Consider the following 26,678-nt stretch of genomic DNA (forward strand, 5'->3'; position numbering starts at 1 on the left):
AGCACCAAGGTGGAGTGAGTGTGTTTATCTAGGGGTTGGGCATTGTTTTCTCAGATCCTGCTTCTTGAAGTGCAATCAGACATAGGCATCTCTTTTTCCCCTTACTGAAAAGATTCAGGATATCACGACATTTGTCGTATATTTTGTACTAACTTGCAAGCAAATTATGTGCTTGGTGTATCTCACAGACAATAAGGAAAGAAATCTCACCCTGCCTTCATGCTGCACTGCAGTTCTATGGAGTTATTTCAATTTAATGAAAAGAAGAAGAAATAAGTAGGACTCTAGAGATACTAATGAAATACCTGTCACAGCATGTCAGCAGCAGTGGCAGAATGAGAGTGCTCAAATCCTGGCCAGTTCTCTACTGCAACCCTGCTGTTAGCTGGTCCCTGAGTATTTCCCTGCAGATCCCATTATTGCCGTGCCTGAGAGTCTCACTTAAGCCTTTCAGCTTAAATGGCAAGTGAGAATCTTAGTTGCTCTATGCTCCATCTGTAGTCAACAGCAAGAGATGTAGGGGCAAATCATATCTCACGTGGGCTCTGCAATTGCTGATCCCCTCCATTAACTCTAATCAAAAACTAACCAAAACTAATTCAGGTGTGTAAGGCAAATGTCTAAAATTGCAGAGTTCTGCACCAATCGCATAAATGCACCCTATCATTTACTGGTGTATTTGAAATGCACCATCACCCTTTCCTGGAAACTGGGACAATACATTCAGGGCCATTTGTTGGATTTCTTTCATGGTAAGCTGCAGGTTTGTGCACACAAGTTCATCTATTTGTATCCCTGCCTTTCAGCAGAGGAGGCATTGTTTAAATAGCTATTTGTGTGTGTGCAAATATGGTTATCACTGGTTTTCTGCTTCTTGCCTGCTTCCTCTTGGTGGGCGTAGATCAGTATCTAGGCTAAAGAAGAGAGAAAGTTCACAACCTGACTTGGTTGCAGTGTACCTGATGGGCTAGTAGCTTCCATGCCATCCTCTTTCTGCAATGAGGATATGTGCTTAGATTTGGAGCTGGAAACATGAGACCATCGTTGATAAAATGTACCATGCAGCGGGGTCCTGATGTTGTATTAACAACGCACCCAGAGACTTTATTCAACCAGAAAGGAGCAAAGGCGAATTCTTGGTCCCACAGAAATCAATGACAAGACTTATATGTATTAACATTTCACACCTTTCTGAAAGGAAGAAGGCGTGGGAGATTTGCTGATTCTCTGAGTACGCAGAAATAACTCATCTGCTTAAAAAATAATTCACATTAAAACATGTATTCACATTATAATGGGAGAACTGATAACAAAAGAAAAAGGAAAAATATAATATACAGATCAAAGCCATTGGAAAAGAACACGAGATGTTTTTTAATGTTTTAAATTGGAAATGAAAATGATCTGAAACTAAAGCTCTCCAGAGTTTCAAAGATTTCCATATTGATTTTAAAACGTATTAATTTGGTTTTGTTTCCAAAATTTCAAAATGACAGGCCTTTATTATTTATCTTTTTCAGCTTGAACAGCTTCAGCTTCCAATTCATAAAAAGTATGAAAGATATTGCAGTCAAAGTGAAAGTGAATTTTTCTGGCTGTATCTAAATGATTTTTTACCTGGAGTTTTGGTCAAAGAAAATTGTGGTTATTTTGACTTTATGTCCAAATGCTGAGTGGGAAAATACTTGGGTGCTTAAAAACATGCCTGCACAATAGAAAAACAATTAGGAATCATGTACTGGAACCAAGGTTGTTCAGCGACAGGCTAAAGCTGGAATCTAATAGGAGCGTATGCACTTAAGCCTATTAAAATACCTGGAGTGTCAGAAAAAGTTTTAAAATAGTTGAAATTTAAGTTATTGAAGTGCCTGCTTCTTTGGGTGAGTTGTTATGTTCTGAAGCATCTCCCTGGCTGGTGCAGGCTGTTGCATACCACTGCCATCCCTTGCAACCAGCATGCCAGAACCCAGCTTCTGTGAAGTTTGATTTCAAGAATTTGAAGACATTCAAGTATCTCTGGGGATAAGTGTAGGCAAATGAGAAAAAGTGGGAGCAGAAATGATGGTTCTTATTTTCCATAGGTCTAAAGACTAAAAGGATGATAAGGGGACTGGAGCACGTTCCATATGAAGACAGGCTGAGAAAGTTGGGGCTGTTAAGCCTGGAGAAGAGAAACTGCGTGGAGACCTCAAAGCAGCTTCCAGTGTCTGAAGGGGGCCTACAAGGATGCTGGGGAGGGACTCTTCATCAGGGAGTGTAGTGATAGGACAAAGGGTGGTGGGTTCAAGCTTAAACAGGGGAAGTTCAGGATAGATATAAGAAAAAAGTTCTTTACTGGGAGGGTGGTGAAACACTGGAACAGGCTGCCCAGAGAACTGGTAAATGCTCCATCGCTGGCAGTGTTCAAGGCCAGGTTGGACAGAGCCTTGGCCAACATGGTCTAGTGTGAGGTGTCCCTGCCCATGGCATGGGGTTGGAACTGGATGATCTTAAAGTCCTTTCCAACCCAAACCATTCTATGATTCTATGATTCTATGATCAACTCGTTCTGTCTTGTACTGCGTGTGAAATTAATAAATGCATCAAATGCAATTACAGCATGACGTGATATGTATACATTGCCTTTGCACCTGTGTATGTCATGGTATGTGACTGTTCTTACTGATGCAGCAGTCTTTCGGAGAAGACCAAACGGCATGATGCACACAAGCACAGTGATGCTCAGGCCAGACATGTGGCTTCAGCTGCATTGCATGCAGCACTGAGATAAGGGTTCTGAAAGATCACAACTTCCAGCTGCTCTCATATGATTTTTACTTTGTGACTGAATCTATATTACCAGAGCATCTCCAAAATCCCAGGTCATCCTGAATCCCCCTCCTGAGTGATAAGATGCAGAAAGTGACCAATCCATCTGCCCCTTTCCATGGTAAAGAAGCCCAGATGCATGGGCTGCAGGAATTCCTGATGTGCTCTAAACAATCAGTCAGTCAGCTAACAGGATGCTGAGAGACCTGGGGTCCTAGTGAGCTCTGCAACATCCGCTGGGATATACTCATGCAGGTACCCAAGAAAATGGAGTACTTGGCTACACCAGCCATACTCCACTGAGAGTGAGACAAGCACTAGGGATGTGGTTGGTAGTATCTAGAGACAGTCTGAATCAAAGATCTGAGAAGACCTCTAAAGGGTGGAAAAGTTCAGGCTCCAATTTGACAGTTTCACATAGTTTCCAGTGTTATTGATGTTGTACCATGATAGAAGATCTCTTGGGACTAAGCATGTTGTATGATACACATATTTATCCTTCAATTCCTCCTGGAGCTAGTTCTCATACAAAGCACAGCACGATGTTTTCTTACTATCAACTCAGTCAGCTGAGAATATCATCTGAATAATACATAGAAATGCAACCTCAACCTAGAAGCTTCAGAAGAAAGTTAAACAAGTAAAAAGAAAAAGACATGATGCTCTACACTTTGCTAGTTTCCTCTGTAGATTTATTTAGCCTCATTACAATGCAATATTAATAACAAACCTAAGCTCAGCCATATGTGATAGCGAAACCACAGAGGTGTCATGTGCTGCACAGCCAGTCCCCATGAAGTTTGCTCATATCATTGCCAGATAATCAACTCTCTCTCCACAGGTCTCCTGCACATGCTTAACCTAGCTTTTATACTTTCTTATCAAGCCTAAAGTTCTGTAACATAGGTAATGACACCATCTCATAATGTAAGTATTTTATACTGATCTGGTTCTATGATGGAAACTGGTGCTTTACTGTTGCAAGAACATTGGCCATTGACCATGGTCCAGCTATTATGTAAATTCACATAACAGAATAAAGAAGAGAAGGCCAAGTCTTGGCACAGGCATAGCAGATGGTTGCCTGGTGTAGCAGGTGGTGAAGTGACCATTGGCCTTCAGACATGCCCAGCTGAAGCCAAACTGGCTGTGAATGAGATGGAAGTTGGTGTGTGGAAGTTTAGGGGAGGAGTGTAGCATTTCCAAGACCAGCTGTTGCCACCTCCACCTCTTCCTACTGCTGGAAACACAAGGAGCATCTAGCCCTTTTCTTAGGGTTCTCACCAAGCAACCTGTCTTTCTTCTTTCTCCCCTCTTATGACAGGAATGATCTGGCCTGGGTACCACCCTGGTCTGAACTTGGTCCTGGGAATTCAATTGGCTTTTACTGTGAGTGATGAATTAATTACAGTAACATTCTGTATGCACTAACACAGAAGTTCTTACCTGTAAAGTTTACTTTCAGGAGATAATCTTTGTACAGCTTCCTCCCATCCAGATGCTTCATGGCATCACAGAGCTTGGTGGTGTTTGGACAGAGAGTCCTCTGCATTTTATGCAAGGCATGGGCCATCGCATACACGGCATTCACAACAAACATGATCTTGGATTCTTGCTCGTAGTTGGAACTGTTGATGGTGAAGTGCTTGTCACAAGCCTTTTTATGTGGCTTTCGGTTCTGGAGATTACACTGGAATTTTTGTTCCCAGAAGTCCTTGAACCAGGGGTTGCGTCTGTTATTGTAAGGGCTGAGGCTTTGGAAATACGTGTCAAACTCTTTAACTGGATGGGAAGCAAGTTCCAAGGTTATTGCCCCAGCAGCTATGTGCTCATTGCCCTTGACAATACTCTCTTGAGCTCCCCATCCGTCACTGGCAATCCAGGTAAAGGAGACGTTGAAGCGGTTGGCAGCTGCAATAAGCTCCCGAGAGTCATCTCCTCGCATGAAGAGCACCACCACTCTGGCGTTGGGTTTCTGGAGCAGCTCTCTGATCACACCATCATAGGACTTCCTGATGTTGGACCTGCCCACTTTCTCGGAGGTGGCGATGCAGATGTTGCGGAGGCGAGCTTCCTGCTCAAAGGCTTCGATCCCTGTTTCCCCATAGTCTCCTTCTGAAGCAACTGTTGACACATAAGTCCAGTTGAAGTACCGTAAGATTTCAGCCATGGCTTTTGCTTGGTAGAAGTCCGGCGGCACTGTCCGCGCAAAGTAGTCATAGCGGGATTTGTCACTCAGCTTGGCGCTGGTGGAGGCATAGCTTATCTGGGGGATCTGGAAGAGCCTGAGCAAGTTTGCCACCTAGAGAGAAGGGGGAGAACACAGGTATTTAAAGGATAGTATTTATAGAACTGAACAGAAAAATATAGGGAAAAGCATAAACTGTTTTTTAACAGGAGGTATTCTCACAGTCACAGATTGAGAGTGTTGGTAGAAGATGTTGGTAACAGACTCCAGTGAGAAACAGTGTGCTGTGCATATGTAGAATAGCTGTTCTGTTGCCCAGTTAACTGCCAGGGCCCTACTGGGGCTGTGACAGACCTTTATTTATGTCAAACTCTGTTATTTATTTAACAGAGAATTTGATACAAATGGACAATATACTTCAGTCTGAGTCTGTGCTTCTTACTAAGGTCTGGGGATTTGCATGACTGTTGTTCATAGCATGATTCATCTTCTCCAAGACTCACTGTATTTGATAATCAAATGCATTAATTAGGCATAAATTTCTCTTTATGCACATATCACAGATATACATGTACAGAGCTTCCACAGAACTTTCTGCCCCCACTTATCCAAGCTGAGTTCCCACTTCTCCTAATTTTTACTCTTTTAAACTCCATTTTTCTGAGCTGTTCTGAGTGCAGTCCCCCTGAGATGGCACATTTGTTGCATGTTAGTACTCCTCAAGTACTGCACAATGTCCTGTGGACCTAAAGCTTTTCATAAATAATGAAAACTTTTAATAATCTCTAATTGCCTTTCTTGTGTGACTTATGTGGTCCATAGTCCTGTTGTTGATTTGTTTTTAAATTTTCATCTGGTGCTATATCCAATGCTCAAATATTCCCAAATCTACTCTGTTACTTTCATAGAAGTGCAGCTCCTTATTATAGCTGGAAAGAAATGAAGAAAGTTTATGGCATTTTTTTCCTATGATTACTTCTTATATGACAAAGGGAAGACTATGGAGTTCTGCTCTTGGTAAGTAGAAGCTGTGTCCAGTAAATTAAATTTAAAGCTGATCTTGGAGTACAGCCTGACAAAACCATTTGAAAAGCAATAGTGTACTGGAGATTCCTAAGGCAAAATTATTACATATTGCCCAATCAATTAATTTTTCCCATTTTCCCCTATGTTGCTCTGACCACGCTCTATGTCTGTGACAATTCAAAGGCAAAAGACTGTTTTCAAAGACATGCTGTGGAACAAGGCAAATTTTGAAGTCTGCATCTATAGCAAAATAGACAGCAGTAGAAAAAGCCAAAAGAATGCTATTGCTTTTTGGCAAGCCATATCGCTTGGGATTTTATCAATTTGGATTCTATCTTTTCTGTGATGCAGACAGTGGACTAGTGGCTCAGTCTCCACCTGTAACCTCTTGTCTGGGTCAGATTCTGCTGCCAAACCATACATGCACAGTGCCTTTCACAACCACTGGGCTACTTGGAACAGTGGATTTGGGGAGTCCCTTGTCCTCCTGTCCTTCTGGAAGAGCTGGTGGGATGCCTCGGCATCTCAGCTCTACCTGGGGAGCAGAAGCATGCCTTTATAAAATAAACCACCAAGACTGGTTTATTTTAGTTTAAACCAAAATAAAACCTCTTCTAAACTGTTTGGAAGGAGCTTCCTTACAGGGAGCTTTGGCTAATGCTCTGGGATTTTGCCTATGGGTATAGGCACACAGCTGGGAAGTGCTCTGGATAAACAAGTTACTGTTCCTCAGGAAACAGTAGATGTGTCCTTAACCACCCTGCTAGGTGGTAACGTGTTAAACTGCCTTATGTGGGATTTAATTTCCATTGTGGTGATTTAAATGAACAGCTTTAGAGCAACGGGGTGGGCTGAGAGGCTTGTTTTGTCACCAAGGTGCAACGGATGCTTTCAACATTGTTAAGCCACTTTGCAACTTCTGATTACATGCCCACATATCCCCATGGTTTGGTTCACATGGCCTCGCTCAAAAAGAGCACTTAGATTTGGCAGTGAGAATGTCCTCTGTATAGCTATATCAGAACATTTCCTGCAGAACCATGTGGGTTGGAATTTCTATTCTTGTCTCAGTTTATTCTAGCAGGAATCATTTCATTTGAGCTAAACCGTAATCAAGATATGCACACATATCATTCTGTGCTTTCTTCCCCCAAACCAGCTAAAAAAGAAGTCCATTTTCTAGCTAGAGCAGTGCTATTCAACACGTAGCCAAGACTTCAGTTCACAGAAAGACATTTCTAACAAATACAGCATCTTTTCTATTGTTTTTTATTTCTTTTAGTCTAAGCAACAACATTATCTATATGCAGAGAAACAGAACTACACTCCCATTTTACAAGTGGACCCTGAGCCTTGGAGGTCACTATCTTCTAGGGTCCCTGCAAACTGCCTGCAATTCCGCTTCCTGTACTACTGGGAGAAGAAAGCTTTCTTGTGGCACTGCTGTTTGCTGCGATGTTCTGCACTGCAAAGCTGTTTGGATGGGAGGTTTTTCATAGACCAAAACCTAAATAATATGGGAAAGTTTGATTAATCATAGAGGATAGTGACCCAATCATCTCTGAGAACTGGGACTGATCGTGGAGCTCAATGAAGATGTATTTGTTATTAATTCTGGAAATTCTGAACTTGAGGATTTTCTGGAATATTGTAAAATATTGATTCTAGGCACTAGCCAGTTTCAGAACAGTCCCTTTTTCCAGCTGCCCAAAGAAGCTGTGGCTGCTCCATCCCTGGCAGTGTTCAAGGCCAGGTTGGACACAGGGGCTTGAAGCAACCTGCTCTAGTAGAAGGTGTCCCTGCCTGTGATGGGGGTTGGAATTAGGTGATCTTTAAGATCCCTTCCAACCCAAACCGTTCTATGATTCTATGATTTTATAATTTCTATGCTGATCTGAACTTCCGACTCTGAAAATCAGATCCTGATTAAACGATCAACATGATAAGAACACAAGTAATAGGTTCTGGAGAGGAGCTGATATCTAAGGCTATGTCTATTCTGCAGTTTCTCAGTATAAAGGAGGACACTGAAATGTGAACCAGAGTTACGTGCACCAATACTGAACATCAGTCATACCTATACCATACCTCTATGCTGCCTTAGGATGCGTACTACAGCTTCAAAATTGCAGTGCATATCCAGCTTTTCTAAGTGAAATAATCTATATTGGCAACACTCCAGGCAGCAAATTAATCAAGCCACGGTGCATGCAATTAGAGCCTGAAATCCATATGCTGGCACTTAAGCAGCAGTAGCAGCCTGTTTTTTTTTGCTGTGAAAATGAGTTGGTTTTGCATATACTCAGCACCTTTGAAAATAAGGCTTGATGTTCTGTATCTGCAACCGAAAACAACTGCTTTGCACAGCTTGCTGTGAACAAAGCATGCTGATATAGTTAGCTTCCAGCATGATGGGAAAACTTTATTTGTCCTCATGCTGCTGGGTTTATTAGTGAAGTCACTGTCCTGTGCTGAAGTGTCCACTTCCCAAGCAGACCTGGCTCTCACCCAGCTGCTAGGACAGCGGGTGATTTGTAAGGAGCTACCTTATGCACGACAGAAAGACCAGTGTGAGCCATGTCCCTCCATAGGGATAGACTGCAAACCCTGCAAATGGAGTGGCCAGGGCAATGCCAGAGGAGACTGATGTCCCTCTCATGGTGCTGGAGCTGTGTCTGTCACTTCTACTTCCCTGTTCATCAGGGACAGTACAAATACTTGTAGGAAATTGCCAATCTAGTTTAGAACACTGGAAATGGATTCGTAATAACTACCTGCAAGAAGCCATGAATTCACTACAGCTATCAAACACACGAACCTGGTTTCTGAGTATATTTCTGGCCAGTCAAGAATGTTGCTCATAATTGGGGTCAGGTAAGTACCATCTACATGTCTCAGAAACCTTGGTCTGTCTTTTGATTTGTTGAATTTCATCAAGAATTTTGCCTATCCTCCATAGGACTATTTTTGCTGTCAGTAGGATTTATTCTGATGAGTTTGGATAAAATTTTCCTTCTTAACATCCCAGAGGCTGTTACATGGGTTGTTTGAATTTGTACAGGACTGGGGAGCACGGAAAACACTTTGGAAAGAAGAAAAATCTCAGAAGTGATAGAACAGATAGTGTTTCCTCACTACAATACACAAGTTTCTATCACACATTTGTTGGACAGGGGAGGCCTCTTGTCAGATGACAGTGCTCTCTGCACTTCTAAAATTTCACCATATGAGAATCTCATGACACTTAACACGGCTTAATGAATCTGATTTCATAGAGCTCCTCTGAGACAGGCAAGAGCTCCTGTGGCTGTTTTGAACAGACAGTAAATCAGGCTGCTGAGCAGAACAGGATTGAGGTAAAGGAGGTTTGTCTCTATCAAGAAACTGGAGAAATCCCCAGTCCTCTGAACTGCAATCTGTCCTGATGGAAATTCAGTCACTGCCTGAGAAAGTTTTTCTATTTCTGAGTATAAGTTGCTTGTGCTGATTCCCACAGCAAGATCATGGCAAAGCCATGTCCCAAGCTTTTCCTAATGTCTAGATCATTGCTATTACACAGTGGATGAGCTCTTGAAGAAATGTGCATTGCTGTAGGTGTACATTGCATGTAGTTCCTAAATGATAATCTGCAGTGTGGGCTTTTTGTTATTATTTGGGCAGTTGCATGACAAGCTACAGCTAAAACATTAAAAAAAAAAAAAGAAAAAGAAATTTTTCTTATTTGAATTTTTCTTTTTTCCTTAAATCTAAAAATATTTTACCAAAATTCTGGCAGAAAGCGTCATTTTAAAAAGGCAGGAAAGAAAAATTGGTTCTGAATGGGCTGGAGTGTGGATGTGTGATAATTGGTGGGCTTAAACCTAATGTGAAGAATAAATGAGGTGCCTTGCTAGTCGACTGTCTGCACTGGCCTGCTCCCAGCACCTGGCTCGTACATTTCATGTCAAATTAGAACTTCCTTTCTTTCAATTTATAAGAATTTTCTTCCATCCTCTTGTCATCCATCTCAGTAAAGGACACTTTCTTTGTGCTATTGAGAACAAACCTGTACATACTGAAAAGCCGATATTAAGTTCCCACCAAACTTTCTCTTCTCCAGGCTAAGTGCACCTGGTTCTCTCAATCTCTTCTTGTACGGTATGCACTCCAGACTCTCATACCCACGACTGTAAAATCACAGAATCATAGAATGGTTTGGATTGGAAGGAACCTTAAAGCTCACCCAGTTCCAACCCCCTGCCACAGGCAGGGACACCTTCCACTAGAGCAGGTTGCTCCAAGCCCCTGTGTCCAACCTAGCCTTGAACACTGCCAGGGATGGGGCAGCCACAGCATCTCTGGGCACCCTGTGCCAGCGCCTCAGCACCCTCACAGGGAAGAACTTCTAGAATTCAATCTAAATCTCCCCTCCTTCTGCTTAAAGCCATTCCCCGTTGTCCTGTCATTACATGACTTTGTAAAAAATCCCTCATGCTTTCTCTGTATTTATTAAATCTTTCTTTTATTGGGGGACCCAAAGCTGGACATAGTATTCCAGATGTGGTCCAATAAGAATAAAGTAAATAGAAATAATTAGAATAAATAGAAAGAATAATTTCCATTTGTGTACTGTAGATACAATCCAGCATGCTGTGAGTGCTGCCAGATTGCATCATTGGCAATGAGCAGTCCTGAAGAAATGGGCTCCACTGTAACTTTCCCTGTACTCTTGGGACAAAGGCATGGATTAGGGACAAAGGCATGGATTAGGAACAAAGGCATGGATTAGGTTCAAAGGCATGTCTCTTACCCTGAGGACAGTGTGACCCATTGTGACTCAGCTTGGGCACTTCTGACATACATAGTTTGTGAGTATTTGGGAGGGGGAGAGCTTAATGATGCAAATGCAGCTGCTCAGCTTGGACCCAAAAAGAAACTTCACTCCAAACTCTGATTTGTTTTCAATGCAAAATTTGGAGCTGAAGTTCCTTACTGGTTCCAGAATTGAAATACCTTTATCAGCCTGGAATGTCCTCTCTCCATTTTAAAACTGTGAGTGTCATGTCTGGGATGTTATAACAAGCACTATCGAAGACAGTGTCTACACAGGGGCTATGTCACCACCTGCGACAGAAGATGCCTATTCAGCTTCAGCTAGACTTCAAGCTCTGACCCCAGGAACGCATTGGCGATGCTGGTATCTCAGTCCTTTTCATCATTAAAGGTCAGTTGCAAGGAACTGAGCCAGAAGCAGTGAAGCTATTTAGGAGTCCCAGCCTCGCTTGCACTCCTGTGTACCCTCGTGTCACATTGCAGGCCCGAAGCAGTGGTTTCCATCAGCTTTCTCTCTCTTTGATATTAAGAGGGCTGTTTACTAGTTAGAGAGTCTTATTCCTTAGCAAAATTTCTCGCAAAAAGTAACTAACTCAGAAATAAAAAAATCATTATCAAACAAATAAAAATGTCTGGTGGTTTATTTGTTATCAGGGGGAGGGGAGAAGACAACATTGGTTTTGTTTTGCTTTTCTCATGAAAATTTTGGCAATGAAGCTGGGAAAAAAATAACTAAATATTTTCAGCAGGCTCAATAGCTGTCACATCCAGAGAAGCAGTGCTTGAACAGTGAAATAATTGCCTCTGTGAAATAAACATCAGAAAGAGGGAATACTGTCAGAAAAACAACTAGGATTTCTGTGGAAGGCCCAGGAATTCCTTTTTAGATGCGTGTTCTGCATAAGAAAAAGTAAACCAAGAAGGACATGCAGAGAAATGTTGTACTCAAAGAGAAGAATTGTTTGGAAATTGGTTTTTTTCTCTTTTTTCCTGCAGAGGATAGCACAGTGAGCTGTCACATATGCACTCTGCCTCCATACAGCATTAACTGCTGAAGTAAGCTAAGCACTAAGCCTGCACACTGAGAAGAGATCTGCTCAGAAGACATTGCTTTGCATGAGAAGTGAGACTCTTCTCTGGGAGTTGATAAAGCTGAATACGAGTGACTCATGTCACATTTACACATGATGAGAAAAGGGAGTAAAACTGGGATTGATGGTTCTAAAAGCATTAAATGGTTTCTGGAGTTGAAAGAGCTATGACTGATAAATATGGTTATTTGAGACTCATTAAATGATGCATAGCTTCTAATCAGAAGGAAGAGAATTGGTGAGGGTGATGTCAAGATGTCCCTAAGTAGTTCCTATTTTTGGCGAGTTTCTCTTGTATTTACATCTTTTCCCACTTGTAACATGGTAGGGCTCCTTCCTTCTTGCTTGTATCACATGGGTTACTTATCCATCCCTGTGAAATCGTATCATTTCCCCTTGACAAAAGGAGAAAATTCTCACACTGAAGAAAAAAATATTATCCCAAACCAAATCAACTAAACTGCAAAGGAAACAGTTACCTTGAGATCTGCAAAGAAGCCGGTCAGAGGGAGGTAATTCACATTGCTTTGAAATCTCTAGGAAAGACATGTCCAGTGCTGCTTGGGCACTTTGAAAATCTCAACCTAGTGGTTGTTCAGTTTCTAAATGTGAAATAGAAACAAAGAGAGGAACAAACAGCAAGGATCTGGCTGACAGGTAGGAGAGGGAAAGGAAGAACAGAGATAAAAGAAGGAAAGAGTTTAAAGGAGACCTCAGGAAGTCAGCAAGAGCATGCCTAGCTGAAATGCTGGAGGTAGGTGGCTCATGTCACAGAACAGATCTTTTAATAAGGATCTGTTTTAATTTTGCAAGCACAAAATCACCAGAGGCTGTCGTTGCACAGCTGAATGCAAAGCTCTTCTTAAGCAGCACACAAATGGTATACATGGTCTGTGGTACCTGGCGAGCCCCTGTAGTCCGCTGCACATTTCTCCTGCCCATATCGCTGTTTGGTCCATGCACCAGGGGACTGAGCCCCATATGTTAAGGGGGGTAGATTGCATGTAGTTCTTCTAAGGGTTTTGCCCTATTTTTGGTGGTTATCAAAATCACAGGCTATTGTTAAGACTCTGCTTGGAAGATGCTTTATCCTTGGAGGAAAGAAATGGACATGATTAGCTTTCAGGCTCCAAGAGCCCTTGGCAGACTTGTGTTGCTAAGGAGAAACTACAGCCAGGAAAAGATTGCTAGTAATAGAGCACATATTCTGAATTTCATGCCAGATGGTCACTCACTCGGAAGAGAGGCCTTAGCTTTTGTGATAGGAGTAATGTACCTTTAAACCTTCTCCACTGGTTTTGCTACAGTTTATCTGAGACACAGCAAGGAATTCAAGAAAAGGCAGCTGGGTACTGGTCTCTGCTCTGCCGTTTTTTCTGGATGAGGCTTTAACTTGGCAGAAACTTTCATGACCATGATCTGGAGGTCTTGTGGGTTAGTAGCATAAAGGAAACTTTACACAGGGCTAAAGTTCTACATCAGCATGAGTATAGTGGATATGGAAATGCAAAGCCCAGACCACCCAAGGGAATGTCTTCATGTTTCTAAAAGTTGACTGCAGGGAATGAACCCAAATCTTCATTTTCAGAAGATGGGTCCAATTTTCAGAAACAGAGAAGAACAAATCTAGCATGTGAATAGTCTTATTCCTGCTTATGCATGCATATTCCTGACAGAGCTGACATAAGTATTTTAAATGTGGCATTTAGATTAGCCGTCCAGGTGCTCCTCCGTGCAAATGAACAGTGCTTTTTTCTTTTATTTTACAATGTCATTGAACATCTTCAAGGAAAAAATGTTGAAATTTCTATTGTAAAATAGGACAGAGTGGATAAATCAAATGAAAAGCAAAATAAAGTCCTCCAAACTTTGGAGAATTTACCTTCTGACCCTCCATTCAGGTTAAAATTTTATTATTTTATGAAAACAGCTTCATTTTACGTGAGCCCTTCCATTGACTGAGAATCCTGGCTTGGGTTTTGAGGGATCAAATGCTGTGCAGATTGGTCTCACTGCTAATTTAAACATAACATCTAAAACCTAATTATCCAGATCATCATTAACAATAATAGCCTGGTCTGACCAGAAAATAATTAAGCATTCTGCATGCTCTTGTTGTTTTTAGTCTCTGCAAAAAATGCTTATTGCACATACTGACTCAGTGGGGAAGGTGTTCGTTGCTGATTTACCGGCAAATTCTTTTTTCCTTGGTGGAAGGATAATGAAAGCAGCAGAAATCTGTCAGCAGGAGCATCATGAAGTGATTTGGTAGACAGCTGTCCAGACAAAAATCTGGAGAGGGAGGCTGAAAGGAGGAGAAGTAAAAGTGTTGCAATACAATGGCAACTTCACAGGTGGTAAGAAAAAAAAAGGCAGAAATAATTTATTGTCTGAAAAGCGCAGTACGGTTTATTTTAAAGCTAAGAAACTGCGCTGTGGACTTTATGATGTTTACAGCTCCCTGGCAAAATAAAAATGCTTTACAGGGCTACATCTGGAAGCACCCAACACCCTGAGTGCTGTTTGAAAGCATAGGAAATAGGGATGCTCAGCCTTGCACATGTACCTACTGCTCGCTTGTTGTTCAGCAGTGGTTGCTACTGGAGCTATTCCATACAGGCGACATGAAATGTGGTAATCTCTTCTTCTGGTGTGGCACTAAAATGCATGGCTTTAATGCTTTGAAGTCCTTACATCTTCAGTTTTAAGTCTTCAATGTCGGTCTTGACAACGATTTTCTTTTGAAACAGAAGTCATGACTGGCTATCTTAACAAGATGTGCGCAAGGAGTGAATGGCTTAATTACATCTTTTCTAGAGAGTGTGAAATCTAAAGGGAAGCTATAAAAGAGAGACTGAAGGAAGGCCAAATCAATCTGTATCAAGCGAAAATGATCAACTGAATATTTCATTTCTAGCTAGAAAATACTCTAAGACACATTGAATGATTTGTGAACTTGTTTCTTTATTTTTATGAAGAACTGTAAGAAAGATCTTATGTTTGAGCAACTATTGGCAACTATAGTTGGAAGCTGTATAGGTCATAAAGTAAAATTAGATATAACTATTCTTTCATCATCCCTCTTAAGTTTTGAAAATTGGGTGACATAAAGATATGCATATAGCTATATTGCCATTTATCAGATATACTGAAAGAGAAAGTCTTTTATCAGGAATTCTAATTTCTGCCTTACAGCTGCCCCAAACTCAAGCTTTTGGAATATGAAGCATCTGTATATACTTTGTATAGTCAAGATGTATTACATCCAATCTTCTGCCTCGGACATAGATTTAGTCTTATGTCAGTGATCACCAGAGGTTGGCTTCAAAGGGACAGAGTGAGAGATGTGCAAGAGGCCCCAGGCCATTTTAGGAGTGTGGCATGACTACCTCAGGGTTTCTGGGAGGGAAGTAAATACCTGTACCATTTCATCAGCTGTAACTGCTTATATGGATGTACCTTTTAGGCTATTTCATGGATTCATGTCCTTTGGACACACTTGAGTTTGGGGTGGGTTGGGAAACAGGTTGATCACAAACGACTAAACCAATGGTACAGCAAAACCACTGCCACCTCTCCACCAGTGGCATAGAGCAAGCATACGATGTTTCAAAATACATTTACCAGCCTTGAGATACTTGCAGCTCTTGGAATTGCTGAGCTAAAGGTGCTATCTATACACAAGTTCCTGATTTTTTTTAGTTGCTTCTTGAACTAATTTACTTTTTAACATCAACAACAACCTGCCATTTGCTGGTTTCATTTGATGTACCCTTTGTCTGATTGGAAGAGACAATGCATAATTATTTCCTTAACAGCTTGTGTTGTGCGAAGTTTTGTAGCTATCACTTCTCCTTGTCAAACATCTCTTTTCCAGCCCCCAAACTTCCTTGTTCTTTGTTCTCCGAGTGAACAGACCCATGTAACTGGTGAAGGATACATCCCTGCTGTGTTAACTGGTGCACAGTGGGACTAAAACGCTCCTAGTATGAGAGATGGATGAGGTTCTGCTCTGCAAAAACTATTGTCTTGTGGTATGGGTAACCATTTGCCCTTGTTTTCCCTACTATAAATACACAGACAAGCCACAGATTGGAACACAAAAGGGAATAAAATGGAATTTGTTAAAATGTTTCTTCTGTGTTCATGCATGTCTTGTAGATACTGGACATGCTCCCAAGCTGATGTGATTTAATTCCTGGACAAGAGCAGTAGCCAGTTTCACGATGTAATTCTGACTGAAATGAGCATTGGATGAACTCTTGGCCTCTCTTTGGAACAGGTAAATGAAGCTCTGTGGGCTTTCTGTCACTGCCGTGATAGTCTGTAGTATAAAAAAACATTTTTCTCCTTTGACACTGATGCAGTAATTACACCCTGTACTCAATCTGGAAAAGTGTGTTGCTTACAGTGGTCCAACATTGTCAAGGCTTTGTGCCTTTAGAAACCTACAGCTGACCATTAGGAGATATTAGATGTAGGGCCTTAGCCTACCTGAATCCGGGCTTAAAAGACCACTTGCTTGTGGTTATGAATAATGTGGACTGGTTTATTTAATTTAACCAAAAATAATGAGATATATGCAGATTTAGCAGCTTCAATGAAACTAGGGGCTATTTTTGCCCTTGGATAGTGCACACTGGCAGGGGTGAGGAACTTTAGAACATCCAAGGCTGCACTGTCATAGGAGTAACTGGTCTACAGAGGAGAAATACAGAACATGTGCTGAAAAAGAGGGCGTGTATATTCTTCATGTTCTTTAAATGGAAAAAAATGCCAAGGACTTAAAGTTTTGTCATGACTTTATAAAAAATGGGAAGCCAAGACCAAAAGGAATCAACATTATGTTTAGCCCCTTGCAGCTGAAACCAAGCATGTAATAAAACCGCAGTTGGAAGGATATATGGAACATTTAACCCACTGTTGCAAGCCATTAAATATTTTCCAACACCCTACTGACAGTCTATTTGGGACAGATATTGCACAACCGAAAGCTGCAATTACAATGTGCCAGAAGAAGGGAGCCAGATGTACTGAGAGCATCTTCTGTGCTGGACTTCTGACTGTTACCACTGCACTCTGCCAGGCAGCAGAGTAAGATAAGTATTTCTTCTTTAATTTTAAATATCTGTTGCTTAAATTACAAATGTTATGTACATGCATCATGGCAGGCATACATCTATTCAGATACATAGGTGATATAATTTATTACTGATGTGAAAGCAGATATCTGAACTTAGAGCTGTAAAAGTCTCATGAAATGCAAACATCAAAATAATACTAAGACTTTTGAAAACTTCAGATGCCCTTGGGGTACACCATACATAAAGGAAGTGGGCAGCTGCCAGAGGTTTAAACAACAATAAGTGTTTTAAAGAGTGAATCAAACTAATATGAATTCAGTAAAAATTATATGCTAAGTTGACCCCTAAGGTAAAGTAATTGAGCTAAGACTTGCTTTATTGATGAACTTATGTAAGCAGTGGTTCTCTCCCAGGAATTACAGACAAATGATTCTCACCTGATGGGGCTCCTGTGACTTACCTGTATGGAGACACTGCTATAGGAACCGCCTATGACTCCTGCAATGAGCAGTGGTAAATTCTCTTGAATGGCATATGAGCCATCAGGGCACATATACTCTGTTTCATCCACTTTAGTCAACGATGCCCTGACAAACTCCAAAGACTGTTCTAAGGCATATGTATCCCTGGAACATGTGTCCAAGATGTGAACGCCGAGCTTAATTCCTGGCAGCAAGTAGTTGTCTCTGTTGATTTCATCAATGGCAAACAACATGGCCTCCAAGCGCTGGATGCCTCGGTCTTCATTGATTCTCCCACATTCTTCTATCCCGGTGCCTTTTTCCTTGATTGGGAATAAGCCACCTAAGACCAGGTCCCCTTCTATCTTGATCTCCTTTCTTACAAAGCTGTGGTCACTTAGGGAAAGGAAAACTCCTTTGGAAAATAAAGCTAGTGCAAGGACTTGGAGCCTGGTGAACATCTTCATTGGTCCTGTTTTAGCAGCTCTAAGAAACATTGGTGGGAGCAAATGTGCTCTTCAATCCTTCTGATCCATTGCCAAATTTGAAGTGCTGTCCCACAAGCCAGTGAAGAACAAGCCAACACGTCTTTCCACTGGACCTCTAAAGAAGAGAGGGAAGGAATTAGAAAGGGCAAAAAGGGATGTGAGATGTCTTAATCACAAAACCACCCCTTCTTAAGGCATGAAAGATTCTCTAGCAAGCAAATTAAGGTAAAAAAAGTAAAAGAGACATGAAAGAGAAAAGGAAGAGACATGACAAGGAGGAATCTTTTACTTGATGCTTGCTTAAGGCATGAAAATGTTTATGGCTGGACTTGCTCTCTTTAGTGTTAATCACAGTTCAGTGCTCAGATCAAAGGGAGAACAGAGCAGTGATGTATGTACGTAGGATTGTGATTTTACCCTCACTAAGGTCAAGACAGTTTGCCAATGACCTTAAAAGGAGACAAATCAAGCCGTAGAGTGAAGATCATGTTGTAACATTTTTTTAACTAAATATGCAACCACAAGGTCTATTTATGCAACATAGATGCATGATTTGTCCATAGACTCCTTGTCAATATCTCTTCAAACTTCACAAAGTGGCAGCCTTGCTCTACAAATCCTCAGATAAATCAAGTGTGGTAATATTTAAATACAGCACTTCAATAATTCATTTCTGTAATTACCTTTTCCTTAATAGAGTATATATTATTATTAGCATTGCAGTGTTATTTATAATTTAGAAACACTTAACACAAAGAAATTGAAATAAGCAACAATTAAGATTTAACACTGTATGATGGATAAGTGCACTTATTGCAAGTCAGTTGTTTATCCTGGTACAATTGCAATGTTATTGTACCAAATTGTATAATAGGATAGCTTTTTATTCATATTTAGTCCAACATGGTTCTCTAATAAATCAGTAATGTGTCAGATGTACTGTTAAATATCTTTCTCTGCTATCCTAGTAACATGTGTGTAGTCTGAGCAGAATTTTCCATTCAGAAATAAGTGATATGTCAATGGAAAACAAGCTCCATTATCTCTCAGTGATTTAAAAGTAAGGTAGTTTGCTGATCATCTGTGGTTTATTAACCAGGTTCAGAAAATGTATTTGCTGGTAATGTTAGGAGAAGTTATGAAGTAAATGTATTCAGTCACTTTCTGTGATTTAGTTCTGTAATTTACCAAATATTATTCAGGTGTATACAGAACACATAAAATGGTGATACTATGCTATTGGAAAAAAATATCAGACAAAAAGGTGGCATTTGTCACATAAATGATTGTGTGGTTAATAACTGAGATAAATTGACTTCTATTGTTCTCACCACTAATCCACCATTTTGATAAAATCCAGACTTGGGACTTTTTTATTGCAATATTCCTTCTATTTACTTCTGTAGCTTCTGCCACCACCGTATCTCAGCAAATATTCATACATTTATCCTTCGACACTGGTAAAATATTTATTTTCCTTGTTTTACACTTGGGGAAAAAAAGGCACAGAAAGATGAAATAAGATTCTCAGAAGAGTCTAAGTTCAGATTTTGATTTGCTCGACACTCACAATCACTATCAGGCTTTGAAAAGGTCTCTGCTTCCCTTTAGGAATTGAAGAACATGCTTTCAACTGTGCCCTGCAACCCTGCTTCCCACTGAGGCACTGACTCTGACAAACTTCCTTAGCAAGCTGGTGTCTCTTCCAAGCTTGTTCCTGAATAATTTACCTAAGGTCATCAGCACAGCCAAGAATAAAACTTTGATCCTTTCCAGTGCTCCTCTTATACTTTAACAATAAACCTCCCTTGTTTCCCATTACTCCTCCTGGCTTTTATGTGAGTCTTTTATAAGGTCATATTAAACCCATCCTGTTTTCAACAGCCCTTCGACATTACCAAGAACAACTAAGCTGGAGAAAAAGCTTCTAAATGGAGTCCTCTAGAAGTTTTCCTAAAACCTACCTGGGACATGCTGAGAGTTACAGTGGGTTTACCCTGAACGCCAGGGAGGCTGTTCTCATCCCTCTGACTCCTTCCTAGGTACTGTTTTCTGCAAATGGCATCACCATCCACTTTATATCACACCTGTGTCTCAGGGATCTATGTGTCTTTGATATGCCAGCATTAAAGGCTAAAAAAGTACCAAAAACTATTTAAACATTGCACATAAAAAGCACATATGTAAAATTAATGATGCTATAGAGAAAGCTGATTTTCCCTGCAGACAATGCAAAGGATTTCTATATTTTATAACTTAAGCTTGTTACAGTCGGGCAGAGGGAAACCAAAATCAGTTATGGCACAGCAGAGCATCAGTCCCAGTAGAAGTCAAGGAGCAACTGGAGAAGGTGGGGATCAGGAACAGGCATGACCATTTTCTCATCTTCCTTGACACTTTGTGTTGAGAGCACCAGTGTGAATATGTCGAGGGCTATGAAGGAATATGAAGGGAGGAGGTGGTAGGAACTCCACCTGGGTTGGAGAACACAGATGAGAGCTCCATGATCCTGCTCTGTCTGGGGACATACTAAGTGCCCAATGGAGGTTTTCAAGGAAAACACGATCATCCTATTCTATGTGTTCAAATCCTTTGTTTATAAATGTGAGACAGTTACCAAAAAACACAGCTTCAAGTATCAAATGTGCTTCTCTCCCTCTGCAGACTTGGTAGCCTGCGCACTGCTGCCTGTGCAGTGGCATTGCAATGTCCTGCCAAGGAACAAGGGTGCTGGGTGTAGGCTGGGGAGTGGAGGCATTAATGTGAAGGCTGGTTTGTTGGGGGAGGCTTCCCCTTTGAGCTGAGAGGGAAGGATGCTTCCAGGAGCAGCAGCTTCTCAGTGGTGGGACTCCTGAAGGAAGCTGTGAGGCAGATTTGGGTGGACGATGAGCAGCATCACTATGGTGACACTGAACAGACAGACTGACATGGAGAAGGGAGGTTATTTTAAAGCAACTTGCAAAGATGGGCTAGCAACTCAGTTCCTCTCCTGTTCCCTCTGGAGTGCATCTCCCACATGTTTTCTCTGCAGCTTGCATAACTCTCAACTCTATATGCAAACATTTTGTATCTGTTCCAGGCTGATACAACCCATATTCCTCCCATTAACCAAGGTGAAGGTAGCAGCCCACAGTCAAGATTTGCCATTTCCTATCAGAAGTGATTTTGCTACACTGACTGCGCTGATTTGGCTTTGCAGCACCCTCTTCTACTAAAATCATGTTTCCAAAAGAAGCACCTGTTGATTGAGCTGCAACCCTTTCATTTTTCATTTGTATTTAATGTTTTAACTCCAGCTACAGGCAGGATTGTAATGTTCTAGGTGTTCTGTTAATACTAAAAATACGTACACTCCAGCCCTATAGGCATTGTATCCCTGGTGGAAATAGATGTAGAGTGTAGGTGTAGAAGTGATCCATATATCAAAATGTAAAACAAACAGAAACAGGTAGAAGGAGAAAGGTTTCCATGCCTGCATCAGAGGGTTTCTGACAGCACTTCCCTATGTGAACTTTAGCCAGCAGCACTCCACTTGTGAAACACCTTCCCTTGGCACTCTGAAGCCCCTTCTCTTTCCACCAGCAAAGGTCCCCAGAGGAGAGCTATGTCTGCTCTTGGGGGACAGTACCAGCACTTCCCTCAGTAAAAGCAACTCATTTACTTGTGTTAAATAGCAGCTGTGCTGCTTTTGTTGAAAATACCCTTGCCTCTTGGTCTGAATAATCAGTTTTGGTATGCTATTCCTGTGCCTGCAGAAAGTTGGCTGCAAAAATCCAGTAGTTCTTGGTGTAAGTTTGCTTATTTACTAAGGATGTGCACATCCTTGTTTCTGTGAAAGCAACTAGAATGAGAAAGAGGATGTATGGATTTTCTACATTCAGTATCCCAGTACCATCTCCAAAACTAAATCTGTCTTTCATGGCTTTCTTCCAGGGCTATATTCACATTACAGCTCTGATCCTCTGCAGGGTTTCTGTTTAAAGCTCATAGATTAGCTCCACCCGTGCTGTTGGTTCAGGGGTGAATTCTTATTAGGCTAAGTGTCTTCGGTCTATTTTTCTAGGTCTCAGACTGCAAAAAGAAGTGCAGTTTAATCTTTCATTTAGCCAAATGACTTGTAAATTGAGTATGATTGTTCATACACCAATGACAAATTTACTGACACCTTTCATCATATCTGCACCAATGGCTGGCACTGGCAATCTATCCAACAGCTATAGACTTCCAATTTTCCACTTATAAGGATGGCATGGACAACTTTAGTGAGAGCTGAGGCACCTCAGGTCTCCTAGCTATTTTTCAACACCATTAACTAGCAAATGGGACAACCTATATGATTGGGCTAAAACTCTGGAGGGTTTTCCCCTCATCCCTGCCACGTGTGATATCCTAAATTGCCTCACATCTGTTCCCCTTTTAAGTATTTTTCAGGGCTCATCTGTGCACCCAGCTTCCCGAGAAAGGGTGCAACAAGAGCTGACGTGGGTGCTGGAGAAGATTATGTTTAGCCTTATTGTGGGTGGCTCCCTCTTGGCAGTCACGGATTTTTACTGCATTATTCAGGACTATAATGTGATATCGTGGTGCCAGGAGCCATATGTCAACTTGGTATCACCTACCACCCTTAGTAAACTTCCTTTGGAGGAGGAGTGTGCTCAGTGGAAGGTCACAGGGGAAGTTCCCCATACCTGTGGTCATGTGGCATATTACAACTTTGAAGTTAATGGTATCATCAATAGATCTATCTCCAAGACAGACCCCATCAGAGAGATACCTTTCCCTGAACTCTTGCTGTGCCCTAACAATCTTATCCTAGGGAAGAAGATTTCTAAAACAATTCTAATTTTGGCTCAAAATTCTGGTGTGTATTTCAAGACTGACGCAAGTTAAATGCCATGATTTCTTTCTCTTAGAGATCATGCATAACTTGCACAGTACCATTGCTCATCTGACACATTTGGCACAGTTATATGTGCTCTGCCAGAGCTTGACTTTAATGCCTGATGAGAACTGCACTGAAAGATAAGATGTCTTACTTGGTCAGAAAAAAGTGATGGACAAGCTTGAGTCCCCTTACCAATTATAATTAGAGATGCTGTCACCTCTGGAAGAAAAACATTTGTAAAAGCAACCAACCCTTACAGTGACAGATATGTGCCAGGTACACAAATTGCTCACATCCTCACTCTGGCTGGCTGAAATCTGATAGCTTAAATCAGGAAGTAAAAAAATAAAGGAAAAAAGTTGCAGAAAACATGGCGAGGTAGAGAAAATAAGTAAATTTCTTCCATGGAAATGGAAAAATTTCCTTCATAAAATGCTAATCAGGTGCTGACACATAAATTTGCTGAAAATGAATCAAAGTGATTTAAATTTCAATTGCTGGCTGTTACATCTCAGAATATTTTTTTCTTCCTTTCCTTGTGAGAAATGACAAAAATAACTTTACAGCTAGGTGATTTTGTGCCTTTCATTAAAACTTCGAAATTCATATATGAAAAAAGTTAATTAATGCAATTACCACTGCCAGCAGCATGAAAGTGCAAGCCATACAAGTTCATCCCATGCCTAGCATATGGTAGAAGAGTTTGGAAAACTTAAGATTTAGGTGAAATTTCAATATAAAGAATGACATATAAAACAAGAGGTAATATATTGGTGTAGAAGGAGACCATTCCTCTTAAAATACAAACGTATGTTCTCTTATTTTGGAATGAGTAGAAAAAGCCCCAGAACACTGCATTACTGGTTGTACTGTAATCAACAAGTGATGCTTTATGTTTTCTACAATGTCAACATACAACAGATGCCTAGCCCTTTCCTCAGAGATCTATGATATATTCATCCTGTTTCAAAAAAAGAATTTAAAATATTAATCACACAGGAAAACAGATGTCTCTGAAGTGATACTTTCAAAGTTTCTAGATATTAAAGGACTCTATGGATTAGAACAAGACCTATTAATTTAGCCTGATGAGGAACAAAGACCCCCTGGAGGTTACCAGACATTAATGTGGTGTGGAAACATGGGTCTTCGCTACTTCGTAAATTACATGAGCGCATCTGGCATTGGCTGAGTCCTTCTAATGTGAGTTTGGTCTCAGGAGAGGGAGCTGCAAAGAGCAGACCTCCAGAGCTAAAGATGTGGGTCAGGCCGTGCAGTCTCCTAACTCGTTAGAGTTTCTGCTCCACTTCGACAATAAGTATATTCAAGTGTACTGAGAAGTCCAGCCATGAGCCTGAGGCTTTGTACCATCTGGACAATTTGTGGTATAATGATCTTGATGTAATGCAGGGTTAGACCTTTGCAAGTCCCACCATCTCCCCGTCTGTCTTTTTTGGATTGAGCTGAATCCTACTGCTTTTTATCCATCTGCTTATTTTTTCCAGGCATTGGTGACAGCTGAAAGCACACCAGCAGAGACAGCAACGAACAGACAAGTGCTGTCTGCTTATTGATTGTGTGTTAGTTGACTTTAGTCTCAGTCTTCCTGTGTGGTCCCAGAGAGACATGGAAGGGAAAAAATGGGAATGTAGAGATTTTGGGGACAAAGAAGCAGCTGGCTTCTGTGACCTGTGGATGTCACAGCAATTATTCCTGCTAGGTGGTGCAAGGATGTCATTGCTGTGTTAAGGTCAGCAATGTCAAAGGCTGGGTGGGAGAAGTAGTGGACAAGTATTTAGCTTTTCCCTCCTACTTGATTCTTAAACATCTTTTTTAATGCCCCCATTTAAAGACATAGCTCATTTATGTCTTGTGCTCATAATCACTATGTAGCTCTCTGCAGAATCTATAGGGTTTTTCTTGGGCCCAGATCTCTCCATGCTCCAACTGAGGTGCTCTGTCTGTACATTCTTGGCTCCCTGTGAATGGCACCGGTGCAAGCTGCCAGATTTCACTCTCATCACTCCTCTGCCAAGACATTTCCCTCACAGTGCAACAACGTGGTCAGAATAAGGCTGAGCCTTTGCATACGTGGAGGGCAGAGAGTCCTTTCTCAGAGTTGTTTCTGTTGAGATTCAGTTTGACTGCCAGCCTTAGAGTCATACAGGCCTTGCAAAGCAGCTAAGTGTGCTTTCTCTTCTCCATCTGTATGTGAGATGACTTCTGCTGCCACCCAATCTGCTCTAATGGGACCCAGTCCTGGTATGGACCCACAAGGAGGGATGTTCAACCCTGGCCAGATGCCTCTGCAATCACTGGTCAGGATAGGAGAAACTGCAATAGCAAAGGCGATGGTCAGCAGTGGGCAAAGCCCCCTCCATGACTCCTTCTCACCCTCTGTGTCCTAGTCATAAGCCAAATAAAAGCCTTCCCAGACTGGTGTTCCCATCCCTGTCTGTTTTGAGCTGTGTTTCTCAGCAGTACCAAACATTCAGCTGGGAATTTTCCAAGTTAAGATGGTTCTTCTTATTTGTCAAATGAGGTGATATTTCTCCCTCTGACATATGCACTGCAAACACCTCTGAGCAGGACCTGTTGCCTTGCCTATGGCTGTTCAGAGCTGAACTCTTGTCTTATTGTTATTGACCATTTACTGATGAGACTCATTATGCCTAACTTCCATACTTAACCTATGGCAATATTTTGGGAATCTTTTGACCTCCTCCAGGAGAATCTCCTGCTTATTCTGACTTAAAAAAGACACAAGGTGTTTCTGGAGACCTCCAAAAGCACACAAATCTTTCTAATGAAACCACAGTCGCTTGCTTTAGGAGGAATAGTTAACCTAGCATCTACAATATGAGATTAAGGCAGGTACATGTCTACACAAACAGGGTTTCACCTACTGGTCCTATGGTTTTTTTAGGGTCTTGATAACAACACAAAGCAGTAGGAAAGGAACAAAACAAGGAAAATCTCTTCAGGTTTTTAAGAAAAGGAAAGAATTGTTTAGCAGTGGATTGTAGCTTTTTGCTGCTGAGTTGTTGGGGTTTTTTTTTTAGCATAAAAGGATAAAAAATTTAACACAGTAGCCTCTCTTGAAATGATCCTTTCCCCTCACGAGAGCCCAGACTGGTAACTCTTCCATCACATGAATGTTACCTCCAGGCTACAGCATTCGGTGGAGTGTGAAATCACAATTAACGGAGCAAGTGTTTTGTAAGTGAGCAGAGATGGCTACAAATTACATCCTGCTATTAGCTGATTTTAGAACAACGCTGTTGAACAGCTTCATGATTACTGGTCTGTGGCGTGTATTAAAAAAACATTAATAAAACATAATTGATTGTGAATTGTGCTTACTGCTTTTACAGTTTTAATCACTAATGTCACAGAAGTTTACTGGAAACAAAAGCTGCCCTCAGCTATCTCCGGGAACTGGATTGTTCTAAAAATTCTACTGAACTTGATTCACTGCTGTTGTAAATCAGTGAACTACTGAAACCTATGGGTTCTGCTGACTTAGAGGGATCTTCTTTGCATTTTTCTTTTCCAGTTGGCAAAGAAAGGTGCAAGACTGCCTTGCCTCTGCCAGGAAGTACAACTGGAAGCTTGATGGAAGCAACGTCCTCAATCTCTCAGACCTGCCATTCACTTGGCTTGCCCTTAGAAGCAGGAAATGTAACCAACAAGGAACAGGAGCTGGTGGATTCTCTTTGCTGAGAAACAACCAACAATGCAGATCTATACTTAGAAAATACATTTATGTCTCTCTTTCTGGCCCAGAATGATTTTCAAACCTCAAATCATGCATTCTTAGAGGAACCCAGTAATG

General features: G+C 41.2%; 1 protein-coding gene across 2 annotated transcripts in view; it reads right to left on the reverse strand.

Annotated features, from left to right (window-relative positions):
• GRM3 (glutamate metabotropic receptor 3) overlaps window positions 1–26,678 on the reverse strand; it is a 106,307-nt gene that overhangs the window by 28,669 nt on the left and 50,960 nt on the right. For both annotated transcript variants that reach the window (XM_030479882.1, XM_030479883.1), the window contains exons 2-3: window positions 17,470–18,073; window positions 4,255–5,110 (exon numbers count right to left, since the gene is read on the reverse strand). In XM_030479882.1, coding sequence (XP_030335742.1) covers window positions 4,255–5,110; window positions 17,470–17,967 — 1,354 coding nt within the window. In that variant the 5' untranslated portion in view covers window positions 17,968–18,073. The remainder of the gene's footprint in view (window positions 1–4,254; window positions 5,111–17,469; window positions 18,074–26,678) is intronic.

This window comes from Strigops habroptila, chromosome 3, assembly GCF_004027225.2.
Source record: "Strigops habroptila isolate Jane chromosome 3, bStrHab1.2.pri, whole genome shotgun sequence".
NCBI lineage: Eukaryota > Metazoa > Chordata > Aves > Psittaciformes > Psittacidae > Strigops > Strigops habroptila.